The sequence below is a fragment of the Vanellus vanellus genome (assembly GCF_965231255.1).
Source record: "Vanellus vanellus genome assembly, chromosome: 5".
NCBI lineage: Eukaryota > Metazoa > Chordata > Aves > Charadriiformes > Charadriidae > Vanellus > Vanellus vanellus.
In genome coordinates this window covers 5,369,469-5,385,385 of record NC_138910.1, presented here as the reverse complement: position 1 = coordinate 5,385,385, position 15,917 = coordinate 5,369,469, and the positions used below count along the sequence as shown (strand labels likewise).

Sequence of the window (15,917 nt, the reverse complement as noted above, 5' to 3'; positions counted from 1 at the left end):
TAAGCAGGGCTTCCCCTCGTGTGGAGCTCCCCGGGTGCAGAAGAAGGGCTGATGTGCATGATGGACAGTTTCAACCTCGATGGATCTGGGTGGTTTTGCATGTAGTTTTCATCAGAAGCTTCATATGCGATGCATTACCCGCCAGTCTCGTATGTGGCGTTCATAGATACCTCGTATCCTGTTGTGGGCAGAATTGCTAAATTCTCCAAAAGATAAGTTTTCCAGTTGATTATTGTACACAGCGGAAGGGCGTTCATCTTTCCGACACCATGAGCTTGCAGTCCATCCTTTCTGGAAAGGGAGATGCACATACTTATAATTTTCTTCTGCTTATTACAAAATCAAAGCTGTAAACAATCTCCAGATTACTACAACGACACAATTAAACCGTGTGCACTGAGTGCACAGAGGAGTCCAACTGCTGCATACTTTTTTGTACAATCATAGAAATTAGAGATGGGAAAACCCTGTAGAGTTCACTGTTCCATCTTCCTGCAAAACTTTCTTCGGCTTTTCATTGTTTTTTCTCGCTTCGCTGTGAAATGCCATGGCAGTTCTCCTGAGGAAAATATTCTGTAGCTCAGTATCCTTCGCTATCGAGAAACTATTCCCTGATTCTTTGTCTACATTTTAATCTCTTCTTTTCATCTCATTATGTGTTTACAAAATTTCTTGACTCTTTCTGCTGGTGGAATAAAGCTGCCCTTCTTTGTTAAAGTATGTTCAGACTCAATCTGTCCTTTTGGGCAATTTTTTCAAAGAAAGCGAAGTGACCCACTTTGACAAAGCTGTGTTGTGTGTTCATGATGGGTTACAGACCTGGTCATGGCGTGGAGTCCTGGGGAGGAAACTTCCCTAGGGTATCTCCTGGCCAAGGAGAGTGATCTAGTGAAAGGATACACCATAGCTCTACTTATAAAACTATAGCACTGGAATACAGAAAATTCATTTTTATATTAATAGGTTGATGTTTGCCTGTTTGTTTTTCAACGTTGTCACTCTTGCCGTGCAAATATTAATGGATTAAATTTCACAACCTCTTTGTAAAGTCAACTGTCACTACTGCAGTTTTGATCTGTTATTAAAACTTCAGAAAGGTTAAGTTCTTGTCAGAGGCCAGGCAGGAAGTTTGAGGCAGAGTTGGGGAAAAAAATTCAAACCCTGCTCTTCCAGTGGTTTAGCCACAAGAACATCCTTCTGTTTTGAATAGCATACTTTTCCTATTAAAAAAATAATAGAAAAAAATATTAAAAAGGAAGAAAGACACACAGGACTGTCAGTTTTAGAGGAGCTGAACCACGGTGGTTTTATGGTTTGGCAAATGGAGAAGATAATTACAACTCCAGTACTGAAAAATGCCGGAGACTCTGGCTGCAAATTACTTGACCAGGATTTCTTACTCTGCTTCTTTTAACCTAAATAGGTCCTTTTCTGCCCGTCTCAAAAGCACCCTGGAGAACACACGGGGTTTTTTAGCCTTTAATAACAACATCAGAGAAATTCAGCGAGCAACCTTTGGAAAGCTGATTATGTGGTTGATGCTGGACTGGCCACTGTAACTTCTTCTATTAAGTCTGTTTTCTTTATCACCAATGCCATTTTTTTAAGGTGAAATGGTTTAAGAACAACGGAGACAAAAAAGATGCATCAAGCTGATTAATTATGTTATGTGGATATTATTCCATATCTCACCCAAAAGGGACTTATTAGGGCTTTATACTGTTAACAGTAGTATTTTTATTGTTGTCTGGGATGTGCAGTAGCCTAATCTACAAAGGCTACTCTAAACTGCATGGGCTTTGCCAGAACTGCTGCACAGGCGGAGTCCCTGGAGAAGAAGCTTAGATGGTAAATGAGGATTATTGTGCTTTACACCAACTCCCGGCACCGTAAATGATACGGGCAAACAAATCTGCTCTTTGAATGATTTGCATCCATACGGAGGAGCTGGGGAGGCAGAGCTGTGTCACTCCGGGATGCACGGACTGACATTGCGAAGGAGCGAAGTGTGTGGAGCTTCCCTCGTGTTGAGCTCTTTGTGGGTGTCACACGTGCCCTCGAAGCCTTTTTCTTTTTCTTTTTTTTTCTTTTTTTTTTTTTTCTTTTTAGGAGCTAGAAATGATAATTTGTTTGGAGAAAGGAGATAGCTTGTCGTGCAGATACGATGTATGTTCTCGTCTAATTTCTGTCCTTTCCAACTGCATCAGTTTAAATTTGCATTTGGAAAACCCACAAAACTTTACCTTTTTAAACTCAAAAGGCTTTTCAAGAGGTTTTGCAAAGTAAGCATTTGAAATATCTGGCCAATGCGTATGCATTTGTGTTTTGATCTATCGTATGTATTATTGGACTGGTTTTCAAGCCATCTAATTATTTTTAAAATTATCTATCTAGTATAACAACCTTATTTCTTAGTTACAACACCTCAAGAACGGTTATTTAATAATACCATGGAATAACGAACTCTTTTCAGTAATAACCAGCAGCTGTGCTACAATAATCTGTCACTTGAACTCGATCTATTCTTGTTTTATCTGATAACTGCCCCCATTTGTGAAAAGTCAGGCCATATTCACGGTTGATTATTTACTTTTTTTGTTCTTTCCAGAAACCGGGATATAAACCCGAGTGTGTGGATTTGTGTGGTGCTCGCATTGAGTGGACCTCAGAGAAATCCAGCAGGAAGAATGTCTTTCAGGTAAGAGGCAACTCACTCATTTCATTGCTCACTCGAGTATAAACTCTGTTAAGTTCAGAGGTAGGTTTTATTTCCTTGGTTTTAATAACTAGAGACTGATTTAATACAGCATTTTTCTTACCAGTACAGGAGTGTAACATTTTATCAAGCGTCGGTTTACTATTTTTCTAAGAGAAGGATTTCTGATGACTGAGTCTCCTAAACACTTGAGAACCTGTTGATTTATTGATTAATGCTCTATATTCCATTTGTTTTTAAAACTTAGTAGGTAATTGCTTTGGGTTCAGGCCTAGAATCTTGACCTAAAGGACTTCCATAAACACAACTTCTTCAAACTGCTTATACAAGCATTGCTCCAACACAGTGCGGTTACTCTGTTTATTTTTATTGCTGCTCAGGGTCCTCAGACGGTGATGACCCGGGTTCACTTCTGGAAGGGGAGGGGAGGATTTTAAAAGCCTGCCTCTGTCAGGGCCAGCATAGAAGTCCTATGAGAAATGCATGTCCTATTCTTCATTGATGGAAAATAATATTATTTAATTACTTCATCTTAATCCCATTGAATTGAAAGGGAGGATCAAGGCCCAAGAAGATGAAAGGATGAGAAAAGCGTTACTGCAAGGTTAACATTCCAGGATCTAGGGGCTAAAACAGTTTATTGCAACATCTTCAGGTTTTGGACATTGTCCAGCTCCCATGAATATCAGTAGAAAGGGTTTTTTTTTTTTTATTTCACTAAAAGTTGCATCAAGCCACATCAAAATATTATTCTCTATGAACGGAGTTGTTTCCCAGAGTTCTAACATTAAGAATTTTAACAATACAAACAATAAAGGAAAAAGAGACGCAGAAGGGAACATGTCAGGGTCAAGATACTGTTAGTTACCAGATAGTCCTTTGGCATCCTCACCAAGTGAGACACGCTGGAGGAACCAATGGTGCCTGGGTCTGGGGTTTAAGAACAAGACCACCACACACAAAACCCCCAAAGGGGCTGTACGTGGCTTCTTGAAAAGAAACCTCTTTGGGTCAACTGGGTGTTACAGAGACTTTTTCCAGGTTTCTTTTTGTAGACATCTTTCTGAAGCACATGCAATATTTCGCAATATTCCTCTTCTTCAAGACAGTGAGACTTAGGCTTCTATACCCCCCACATCCTTCAGGTTGTCTTGAGACAACACTTGGAGCTTTGTCATTTCCTAGGTATTTTTAGAATAAATATTTTGGTTTTGCTGTCAATCTTCAGCTTTTTCACTTGGAACGTGATTAAGTATAACCTTAGCCTTCACTCCTGCAACCCCCTGAGCACAGTGACAAGTCTTCTGGGCTTCTAGGGTTTATTTCTCATTTTGCAGTAGCAAAATTTCTGTTTGGAAATGCATATCGGGGTGGTGATTCATTGCAGCTAATACATTTCCAATGTAAAGACAAACGAAGCTCTGTTATTGATGTACCAAACTGGTTGTACGAAGACTTTGCAATGCATTTTCTTCTCACTTCTGTTAGTGTGAGGTGTAACTCCACCGAATCAGAATAATGTGAGAAAGGAAACTCATGCACTACTGTTTGAACCCATTAAAACGTGTCTTCATCAAGCCAATAAGTGAGTGGGAGAGACATTAAGAAGTAAAAGCATGGGAGGAAGGACATATGTTAAGACACATTTTGAAAAGGGATGGAGCATTGTTTAGACAGAGAGCTACAAGAAGATTATGCCAGATGGTAAGAGCGAAAGAGGAGAAGGCTTTGGCATCAGTAGTGGTGACATTTTGGGAAAGGAAAGGACTGAACGAGACTGGTGCTACATGAGCAGATAGAGTGGGAAGGGGACTAGAGAGAGGGAGCGAAGATTTATGAGATAGTTTGGAGGGAATCCAAGGCAAGTTCGAAAGCGGAGAGGTCAGTTTGTACCTGGATATTGAATATTTCAGGAAACACTTCTGATGATCTCCTTATCCCTAGTGGGTGGGAATAAGACTGATAATATATGTCTACTTATTCATAGATTTGTCGAAATGAAAAGAACATGGGTGATTTTTTTTAATTTTTTTTGCAACCTAAATATAGATGCATCACATTGCCATTTGATTAAATACATTAGCTGCCTAACTCTGAAATGATCAGAACGAAGTGTGATTATATCTTCAAAGCGTGGCGACAAGGCAGAGTTGGTGGGGTTTTGTTTCATTACTTTCTGAATAATAAAACATTATTTTCTGATTCAAGCAGAGCAATGGTTGCTTTCTGCTAATGTGTTGTACTAGGAGTAGATGCAGAATTTTGAGTTTGATTTAGCCTGGGTGCTCAATTTGAGTTCATGAATTATAGATTAGAAATAGAAAATGACTATTGAGATTTTGGTTTGAAGAAAAAGAAGGAAATCTTGAATTTAAAATCCAAGCGTATGACTGTTAATGGATGGTAACAAGAAGATGGAGTATAGGAGTATCATAAAGAAAACTAATTGGAAACATGATCGATGAAGGGGAAAAAAAAGAAGCGGAAACTGCAAGTAAATGATATTCAGGCAGGAAGATTTGGGTTTCTGGTCTTGATCATGAGGTTTGCAGCAGTGTTACTCCCCTCATTTTAATTGAGCGACTCCCTGTTTAACAGGATAAGTCTGATCCGTCTCTCACACTATCCAATTTGTGCATGCAATCTATTTCTGTTCTTGATGAACATATTACATGGAGGATTTTTTCAAGTTTTCCTTAATGGTAACTGAAAATACGCGCATCTTATAAAATATAACCTTCTGATTTTCCTTCATTTATTTTATCGATGGTATAGCTAGCCCCAAGGAAAAGAACTGGTTAGAAACAGCTTCACATGATGCGGGGAAACGTAGCAGTTTGCAGCGAGACACCGCGCTGTTTGTTCTTGCTTGCTGAACGACGCGATACACTAGGTCTTCATCAGAGGAGTGGTGAATAAAAGAAGATTTATGTTCAAATCACATGCTTTAAATATTTCTGCTAAGTGCTAGTTTGCTCTTTGGTGTTTAGCCTGAAATTTAAAGCACTGAGGATTAAAAGGATTACAACATAATCTTAAATAATCCTAAGTGTCATTTACAGAGAGATGGTTGTAATAACTAAATAAAACCATGTTAAGGGATGGCAGTGTTGTCAGTCAGCAACTGGAACAGAAACAGCGCCTATGTCACTCTGTCGTTCTCCTCTTTGCTTTATTTGGCTTAGTTTGATATTGGGTAGGTGCATTTTGATGCGGGTTATCAAAAAAAAAAATAACAGGATGGGCTGCTTTTCAGTCCTTACTAATGTGGCTGCTGAGGCACCGGCAACTAGGTTAGTTTACAGATTTTTCTGAATATTCAATGTTTTCTGCTTCTAGTAAACTTTTCAAGTGGAGTTTATCCTTTCCCCTGCTTTACTCATCCTCTGCTCTAAGTCAAGCAGCCCTTTTAATTTCAAATTCAGGCCAGACGTCGTGGAAGACGTGCTCTTGACCTCTGGCTTCATAGTTCTGGAGCTTCATTAGCACAAAGTCTTGTGGCCGTAGACTATTTCCTTGAAGAGGTTTTGGAAGATTTCTCTCAGATGATTCAAAAAAGCAAAGGAAAAATAGGAGAGAGGTGAAGAGTGCAAAAAAAAGTCACAAGCAGCGTACTTGGGAACCGGTGAAGCTGCTTTGTTCTCTTAATAGCACTATTCATTTAACTAACAGACTTTTTTTAGTTTCTTTAGTACTATTTTTTTCCCTGTTTACCAAGTTCATTTTTTAGGGAGGTTTCATATGAAGAATTTCTGGAGTTCGATGCCCTGGCTCTTGCCACAGGTCTGGTGTGATATTGCAGGGTATTTTTAATTATTTTTTTTTTTTTCGATATATTGCAGCTGTAAGGGGTTATTCATTCATACGCAACTAAGAATTGTAAGTGCATTTTACAAATAGAGAAATCCGCGTAAGACCTACAGTATTTCAACAGTGAGACAGCTGAAAGTACAACTGTACCTATGTGTAATATGAAAGAATTTATCTTGCAGCTGCTTCATATATAATAACGTTTATGGCGCGGATCTAGGGTAACTCCCTCGTCCTTGAAGCTATCCAGCTTTGTCCAAGAGCACAATCTGAATGATAAGCTATTTTGTTCTACATACTGTAGGATCAGTATAGTATCTGGATGCCTCCCAGGAATGTTTTAAGTCACCGCTTTTTGCCATGGGAGGGATCATTTTCTTTTCCACGAGCTCTCTGGAGGAAGCACTGAGTGTGCAACGTGGAGGGGTCGGGGTTGGGATTGGGAGTTGGATTCCGTTGTGCGTTTTTAAACATAAACGCTGTACAGAGGAGGCAAATGTAAGAAAGGCACTTTGTGTTTAGTGAGACGTGAAGCTTCTGGTGGTCCTTTATCAGCAGTTGGAGCACGTTGTCCATCCTGAACCTGCCCCGGAGAAAGCTGAGCCTGAGAGTTCTCTTACCTGCAGCTCCTCCGAGGCGCGCAGTAACCTCTGCCGGCTTTGGATTAGACACGCATTGGGTGGACCTGTTGCGATTTTGAAACGTCTATGCTATGAAACGTAACATTATGTCCATTTCTGGAGGTTTCTGCTGTGATTGTGGTTTAATTTCTGTCCCAGGGACCTGGATATATTATTGCCTAATTAAAAGACTTAGCCACATCATACAGTTATTAGATGGTGTCAGCAAGAGGTTCTTTAAATAATAGACTTATAATTAGTTTTTTAAAAAAGCACAAGAAATGGTCTTAATCATCATCTTAGTGGTGCTCAAATGTATGTTTTTAAGTAAGAAGTACTCTCTTTTTATTGGTATAAGTGGGAGATCTTGAACACAACAATGTTGAATGGTTTCTGTATTGTGTTTCTATGTCTCTCAACTAAATGCCTTGTCAGTGACCTTTCCAGAAAGGCCCCTGCCAAAATGTTCAGTAAAACCTAATGGATGGATGCAGACAATCTCCCGCCCTCTCCGCACGTCAGCTATTTTATTTTGTGACCTAAATACACAAGACCTGTGAACACCTTTCCCCCCCCCCCCCTTTAATTTATTTGATTTTATTCTTAACGTTTTTCATTTTGAAAGCCACATATTTGTATTTGGCAGAAATGCGAACAAAATGTAGAATCAGAGCTGTGAATGGTGGACATTTTAAATATACAGCATTTATACTTATTTAAGGATTCTGGGATGTGACTCTTACTCTACTTTTATAATAGCGTAGCTCTCTGGACGTTTTTTGAATCACTTCTGACTTACATCTGTCGAAAAATAGGCTCTTTATTAAAATTTATTAGCTGCTCTATTATCTTTTCATTTCTTTTAAATCAGAAGCTACAAATGAAACTGTGCTTTCTTTAGTTCATTGCCTTCCCCAAATCCCCAAATTTTCTGAGGTGTCAAGTAGTTACCAACTTTTGTTTTTTGGAACCCGCTATTAGAGTAGTGCTCTCAGCATGTAAAACCAGGCAGGATCTTATGCAAGTGATGGCAGTGGAGCTGTTTTCATTGCGTATCTGTATGCCAATTTTTTATTGTTGACTAAAAAAGAAAAGTAAGAGCAAGAGTACATAGTGTAAGAAGAAAAATATCCTTGATTCTGGGGAAAGTTTTGCAGAAAGTAGAAAAATGCGCACAATACACATTCTAAACACTATATAATTGTAAAGTCACTTTGCCTTCTAAAGACTTTAACGTGACATTTCGAGGTGATAAAGAGGAGAGACATTTAGAGATGCTTTGTAAATTTTTTTTTATTGTTTTACTTTTTTGTGTGTATGAAAAGGGCAGATTTAATTGTAATCAGTTTACCTATGTTGACAATAGCTGTTCCTGAGACGCAGGGAGGTATTCCTGGTTGTCAAAGGGCACAGTAGGTAGAAGCACTAGCTGAGAAAGAGAAAGACCCTCAACTTCTCCAGAACAAGCCAAAGCCTGGTAACTGGGACACTCGTATAAGCCATAGGCTATGCAGTTTCACCCTCGTTTCAGAAGCCCTAGGTGAGCAATGGTCAGGCTTTAACCATCCTGGGTGAATTGCCTTCTCTCATCAGTGTTTCACTCGTAGATTTGCTTTTACCAGCTTAGCCCAAAGAGAGTGTGTTGAGAGTGAAATGAAATTCAGGTTGCTTTGTAAACACGGACTCAGAAATGCTCAACGTGATTCAAGTTTTAAGAAATACCAGGTAATAAAGCCAGTCTCCCCCCCAAGTAAAAAATGCGATGGGGAGAGGGACATATGTCATTACTCCTGTGATGCAAGCAGTGACAGCAAAGCTTTACACCTAATGACGGGAACGTACAAACTGTGTGGTCTTGGATTTCATACATATAAAACCAGTGGCACATTATAGAGAATGACTTATGGAATTTATTTTTTTTTTAATGTACTATGTACCAAAATATTTGTACTTGGTTTCAAACTATATACAGTCTGAAAACGGACAAGATTTCAGCGGGAGGACACTTGACTTTGATAACGGTGTGCATTTAAAAGCTTTGGGAAAAGGATTCTTCAGCTTCTCTAACAGAATTTCAAGGAACCTCTAAATATTCCACCTCTATAACAGAGTTCCAAACCTTTCAAGGAACAGCAACTTTATCCATAAAACTGACAAGTTGAGCAGTTAAAGTAGAGTTGTTACAAAGTTATAGCTAATATATTTCTCTCACTTTATGTGGTTCCTGCGTCTGCTTTGGGGTAACACAGAGCTCCCAGTGGTGTCAGCAAAAGCCTCTTGTATTTTGTGACTACAAAATCAGCGCAGTACATCTTTTTTTATTAAAAAAAAAAAATAATCCTAGTCACCATTTTACTGATAATGTGAAAAAGTTATTACTTTCCAGAAATAGTCAAGCCCACTTCTGATAAGCAACGTTTTGTCGTACCTGGCTCCTTGGAGGAAGATTCTAAATCTCAACAAAACTTTGGTTGATTTGTAGCTAAATATCATCTGAGCTAGACAGTTCCTTTTTTCCATTCATGCTCCCACGAAAATTTTCATGAAAACTTCGTTGCATTGGGGAAAAAAAAACACTTAAGTGTAACTTCAGCAACTCATGGAGGTCTTGAAAAGGCTTGAAAGTTGGAATGAAGAGCTTCTACGGGGCTGGTGCTGCAGCGATGCTGCCCGTGGCGCTGGGGGTCACCCCTGCTGTGGTACTCACCGCAGGCCATGAAACATCAGGGTGACAAACTCCTATAACACGCCAGAGCTTGGGGTCTTACAGAAACCCAGAGAATTCCAAAACAAATTGAAAAGCGAGCCTAAGTTTTCTGTGGAGATCAGGCTGATTAAAAATAACCCCACAACCCATATTCTCTGAATCTGACATGATGTGTACAGAGATGTCTGTCTGCTAAAAATGATTATTAGCTCACCTCGCTTTTTTAAGAGCCCATTTTTTGATGGATGTAAGGGCTGATGAGTGGGTGACTGTGATAGTTATGAGTGTCTGTGTGCGCTCATACACATGTGCTTCTTAAGAAATTATGTGAATCACTTAGCTTTTGACAGCTACGCTGCAGCTTTCAGAAGTGCAGATGTTATTTGTCCGTCAGAAAAGAAAATATTTATTTCAAGCCACAGGCATTTCCGGCATCGCAAAAATAAAGCATAACGGCGGTTAATGCTTACTGTGCACGCGAAATAATTTTGTCAGGGGAGGGCACAGCTGAGCGTAAGGGTTTGGACAAATACGTGAGTGCACAAGAGGCACCTTGTGCCTTGGATAACCCCGAACCTTGGCAGCTTACCCATGGGTAAAGCGTGACAGAGGAGCTGCTTATTTTTGCCATCATTTTTCGGCTGAATTCACGGAGGGTTGTGTTGGTTGTTGGTGGGTAGTTTTTTTTTTTTTTTTCTGGTGTAGTTTTTTTTCTTTTTTCCTTTTTTTTTTTTTTTTTTTTTTTACAGCTGAAGAAGCGAGTGGCGTTTTGCGGCTCACATGCGAAATGGCAGTGGGCTGCAGCCTCTTGCTGCATTATTCATAAACATATTGCTGCCATCTCGTGGGCAGCGCACGAGCCGGTGCAGGCAGCGTTGCAGGCAGCGTTGCGGGCAGCGTTGAAGGAGGCCAGGGCTGGCCAGTGCCACCAGGGCTGTCCCTGTCCCAGGGGGACAACCGGCTCTGCCGAGGACAGGCTGCGGGTCACTCGGCACCCACCATCACGACAGGGAGCAGTTTTTAAGCATCTCTTGGCAAAAATCAGTGCCCAGCCAAAGAGTTCATACTATTAAGGCTTACTTTAGCTGGCTGCTAAATGAGGTAATGTCTGCTTTTAGGAAGGAACAGTGCTGCCGTAAACCTGTATTCTCTAAATTATGCACGTGGTAGTAGTTTTAGGTTTTAAAATGGCAATTATCTCCTGATCAGCAGGGCTGATGGGGAGAGGGTAAACAGCTTCCTCAGGAATGGGCTGGTTCCAGATAAAGCGTGTAATGAGAGTTATTGCTACAGATATCCAGTTTGGTGAACCTGCTGAAGCCCAGGACGCTCCGACGTGAGGCCTTTGGTGCCGCGGTTTGTATAGTTATAAAATGGGGAAAATGATGTTTTCATAGACCTGGCAATCAACAGCTGAACGGGAGAGCCGAAATGTGAAAGGAGCCTGGATTTCCTGACTCTTTAGTACTTTAAGGTTTTGTGATTCTCCTGAGTGAAAACAGCTAAATTAATTTAAAAGCATTATGATTTTTGCAGCCTTCTTAATGTAAGTTAATATTAAAAAAAAATAAATAATTGGCTTGATATGTGCCCAGACATTGCACACGTTCCCTTAATGTATCAAACTCTTGGGGAAAAAAAAAAACAAAAAACAAAAAACAAAGAGAAAAATGAATCCTAAATGAACTCACTCAGAGATAATCAAATCTGACTTGTTTACATGTTTGGTGCTGGTATTTCTGTATCCAGCCACTACATTTTATTTTATTTATTTATTTATTTATTTTAAATCTTGGCTAAGTCACTTTACTCCATTTTTGTGTTTCTCTTTAATGAGGGAGGCAGATATTGAAAGTTGGCTGGGCACGGCGAGCCTTGGCTGTCCTCTCCCTGAAAGGCAGCACCTCGCGTTTGTGTGCAAAGGGATGCCAGACGATATGGTTGGGATTCATATTTGGGTGTTTCTTTTTTTTTTTTTTCTTTTTTTTTTTCTTTTTTTTTTTTTTTTTTTTAACGTAGGAGTGATTTCTACCGCTGACATTCTTTGGGGAGAGGAGGGGTTTGGCTCTTTCAAGGTGTTAAATGGACAGTGGCAGGGAATTTGAATGCGAGAGGAGAAATGCAAATAGCCACCTGCCCTCCCAATTCGATAATACACCTCCTGGTTTTCAGCAGAGCAGTCATTCTTAGGCTGTGATTCAGGGACCGCTAATGGGATGGGGAGACTTTTTTTGAAATGGTAATACAAGCGTAGTCAGCCTGAGAAGACATTTAAGGTAGTTCCCAGACGGTACAAATGAAAGGAAAACCCAGAAGAGCATTTGCCACAGGGGACGCTGGCTTTTCAAACCTCCTCCTCCAGTTTATTGATTTTGAGGATGCGCCTCCAACTGATCCTATTTATAGAGTATTTTTATATGGATTATGAGAGTTATTAAAAACTTAAGTTTGAGTTTAGGGGGTGGATTGCTTGAATTCTGCTGTGGTGTTTGGTATTTTTTTTTATTTTAGGGTTGTTTGGTTTGCTTGGTGTTTCCTCACCCACCCACCCACCCCCTCTATTTTGCCTTTCATTGTCTTTTCTCTGATTTGGGGTCAATAAATTCCTAGGAGTTTCATGTAATTACATCTGCAATTGTATCTGTATAAAAGGGTGAGCCGAGGAGCTTCGCAAACATTTTCTTTGGCAAACAAAGTTGCAAAGAGGAGATGAGGTTTGCTTACCATTTCATTTAAAAATAGACTAATTTAAATTATCAGATGATTTTAACACTTAAAATCCACCGCACTTCAGTCAGCCTCCCTTTGTTTTGTTTTTTCTGATAACAGTCATGATTGTTACAAATACATTATTATTTAAAATTTTAACATACTTGAAACCAAGAATGTGTTTTGTGTGTCCCCCGCCCCCAAAGTCAGCGTGTGCAGGTAAACTTCACAAATTGAGCTTTAGACTAATTTTTCAGGATGGAAAGTGTGCATTTGTGCAAGTGAATATTTGTATGAGAGCGCATGTTAATTAATGAAAATGGGAGCCAATTACTAAGATTCCCTTAAGTAATAGAATTATTATTATTTTCTATTATTTGTACACAGTCATCACTAGGTGGAGGCATACTTTACATATTCTATTGAACATGTCATCTGTTATGGACTGAGATGAATCGCATTGATACCGCATAGTTAAGCAAATGATACGCTTTTTAACCTGAACTGTTGAAGTAACCTGTTACCACCAAACGCCCAACTCTCAGACAGACTAAGCAGACGTGTGCTCCGACCACCACTGCTGCTGCAAAACAATGAAAATTGAAATTTCTTTTAATCGTGGGCTGTACAGAGATCTCTTGAATCGATTCAGAAACGTTGTGCATGTGTGGTAAAGGTAAAAAGAGACAAGCAGGTGTCGTAGAGCAAGAGATTGAAATAACCAATATCTGCCCATCTCAATACTCCGTCCACCAGTACTTAAATTGATGTAGGACAGTTTACCTGTTTTTTTTACTTCTCTTTTTAGTTATGGTAGCAAAATCCATTCACAGCCCACCCATATTTTCTCACGGTACAGTGCTACCTGCTGTAGACTCTACAGGATAGATTTTGACTGAGGGTAACAACATCCACCTCCATTGATGCTAATACACTGACTTCACCCCAACTCTCCTGATTTACACCAGGGGTAGATCTTATGCAGTAGTGCAGGTATGTGTAGCGCCATGCTCACGTTTCGTTCTTGCGTTGAGCTCGTAGAGCAGCGTCTGCACGAGCTGGTCCTCAGCTAGCACAGCCCGAGCCACGTGTTCAAGGCCACAAATGGAAACGCTTGGGTGTGAAGACAAGAACTCTTTCTCCATACTTTGAATACGGCTCTTCACAGCTTATAACATCCACTGGCTTTTATTGTAGGAGAAAGAAGGGTCATGGTGTGCAGATCATAAAGAAAAAACACGCATTATTCAGAAAATCCCTGTCTTTTTAACTAAGGCACAGATTCTCTTCTAAACATGCTGAGAAAAGCGGGGGAAGTCTATTTTCACATATCTGTCCTTTTAATATACTCTAGAGAATGGAGGCAGGATTGTTCAGAGAGATTTCCCGAGCTTTGCAGCTTCTTAGCCCCAAACCGGCAGAGTGGACGCTGCTGTGGCCTCCAGCTTTGTCACCTTCCTCGGGATGCTCTGCCCCTGCTGAGGCTGAGCGCTGCCACCCCTCAGGGCAGAGGCAGCCAGTTGCACCCTGGGGCAAGCGCCTCTCTCCTCCCTGCCGTAGACAGGGGTATAAAAACAGTAACTGAGCTGAAATATGCCCCCCTCCTTTTTTTTTTTTTTTTCCTGTGTATTCTTTTTTTTTTTTTTTAATGATTTGGATTTGGAATCACACTTTTAATAATTATATTCACAATCTAAAATTAAATAAACATTTTGTTTAGCGCTCACAAATTGCCAACCAGTGCTCAAGAAAGGATGTCCAGCAATTTATCAGCCTGTAGAAAATAATTATAGCAATATTTTGAAATGCATTGGTTGTAGTTTTGTTTTGATTTATAGAATGTAAATAATCAGTTTTGATTCTTCTGTTTCAAATGGCTTTCTTGGAACTAAGGCTTTTGAATAAGAGTCCCTCAAACCAAGCTGTTACTCCTGGGAAATTCTGTAGTGGTATGTTACTGGCTTTTGAAAAATGCACACCTTCTGAGAAAAAACAGGAAAATTCTGTCAGACAGACTGATGGGAATTCCCAAGTTTGGAAATACAAGTTCTGATGGAAAACAATGGCAGCACGATTCAGCTAAGGCTGGGCTGCAGTTGGAGTGAAAAAGAATATGTTTTCACCACTGCACATACTTTTCTTTTTTTTTTTTTAATTGTCATTCCAGAAACAAATATTCAACATGATCAGTAAAAAAAGTGCAAAGTAAGGAATAAGAGAGAGTAATGTGTGTTGGAACATAACATAGACTTTACCCGTGGAGAAAAGTGTGAAGAAATATGGTAAAATTGAATGTAAACAAAGAAATGGGGAAAATAAATGTGGGAGTGAAGAACTGTGTGCAGGGAGTAGGAAAAATGTAATCCGATAGTAGAAGATCAAAGGAAGGGAAGCCAATTTTTTCAAATATTTGGTAATAACTTAGAAGTAGCACAGTAAAGGATCTGAACAAAGGGTCAGAATATCACAAATGGAAAGGGGAAAAATGTTATATATAGCGAGGAGTATACAATTTTTTTTTCCTTTCTTTTATTTTTTTTTTTTAAAGGATCAATTATTATCTCCATCTCCTGGTATTTCAGGACTCTTTTATAATTACTAGTGTTATTTTCCCTCCCTCTCCTGCACACACGCTCTGTCTCGCTCCCCCTTCCAGGCAACACTTCTCCACTTGCGCAGATTTGAGGGGGTAGGAGGATCTCAGGGGTTCTTTGCAAGATGCTCGTTTCCCACCGCAGAGTGTGGCATTGCCAGGACTCTTCAGGGGACTCTCTGCCAGCGATCCTTAAAAGCTTGCAGAGGAGTGGGAGAAGATTTGCATACTGCCCAAGCAGGGCCAGATTTGAACACCCCTCTCTGCTGAATAGTGCATTACTGAGTAAATAATGACACCGAAATCATTGCAGCTTCTGTAGAGTAGGTGCTGTGCTATGTCAAGCTATTAGGGTCTGTCCCTTATTTCTTTCCTCCCCCTCCTCCTAAGATGCTCCTTTTTTTATTCAAACAGAGATTCCTTTTCACCTGAGTTTTCCCCCTCTAATTTTACCTTTTTCTGGTTTTGTTTTCTTTTTCTTTACCCTCTATTTTATATTTTTGTATTTTAATTACATATTTTAAGTAATTTTTCTCCTGTTCTCAACCTGATGACAGTATATCCTGATGGAAAGATAATAATGCCCAAGGAGGTTTTCTTTTATGAATTCTACTGGTGTTACTTTCACATGCACAAATATATCATCTTGATTTCTAGCTCTGGGTCATTTCATTGCTCTTGTATGTCTTGCTACGAGATGTTTCCTGTAATTAAAAGATTAGGTTAAATAGATTATTTGTGCTGCCCTGTCTACATAAATGT

At 39.7% G+C, this 15,917-nt stretch overlaps 1 protein-coding gene across 1 annotated transcript in view; it reads left to right on the top strand.

Annotated features, from left to right (window-relative positions):
• Nucleotides 1-15,917, top strand: part of ARHGAP15 (Rho GTPase activating protein 15) — a 319,965-nt gene that overhangs the window by 42,224 nt on the left and 261,824 nt on the right. Inside the window, exon 5 of the mRNA XM_082483158.1 lies at nt 2,609-2,698. Within this exon, the coding sequence (XP_082339284.1) occupies nt 2,609-2,698 (90 nt within the window). The remainder of the gene's footprint in view (nt 1-2,608; nt 2,699-15,917) is intronic.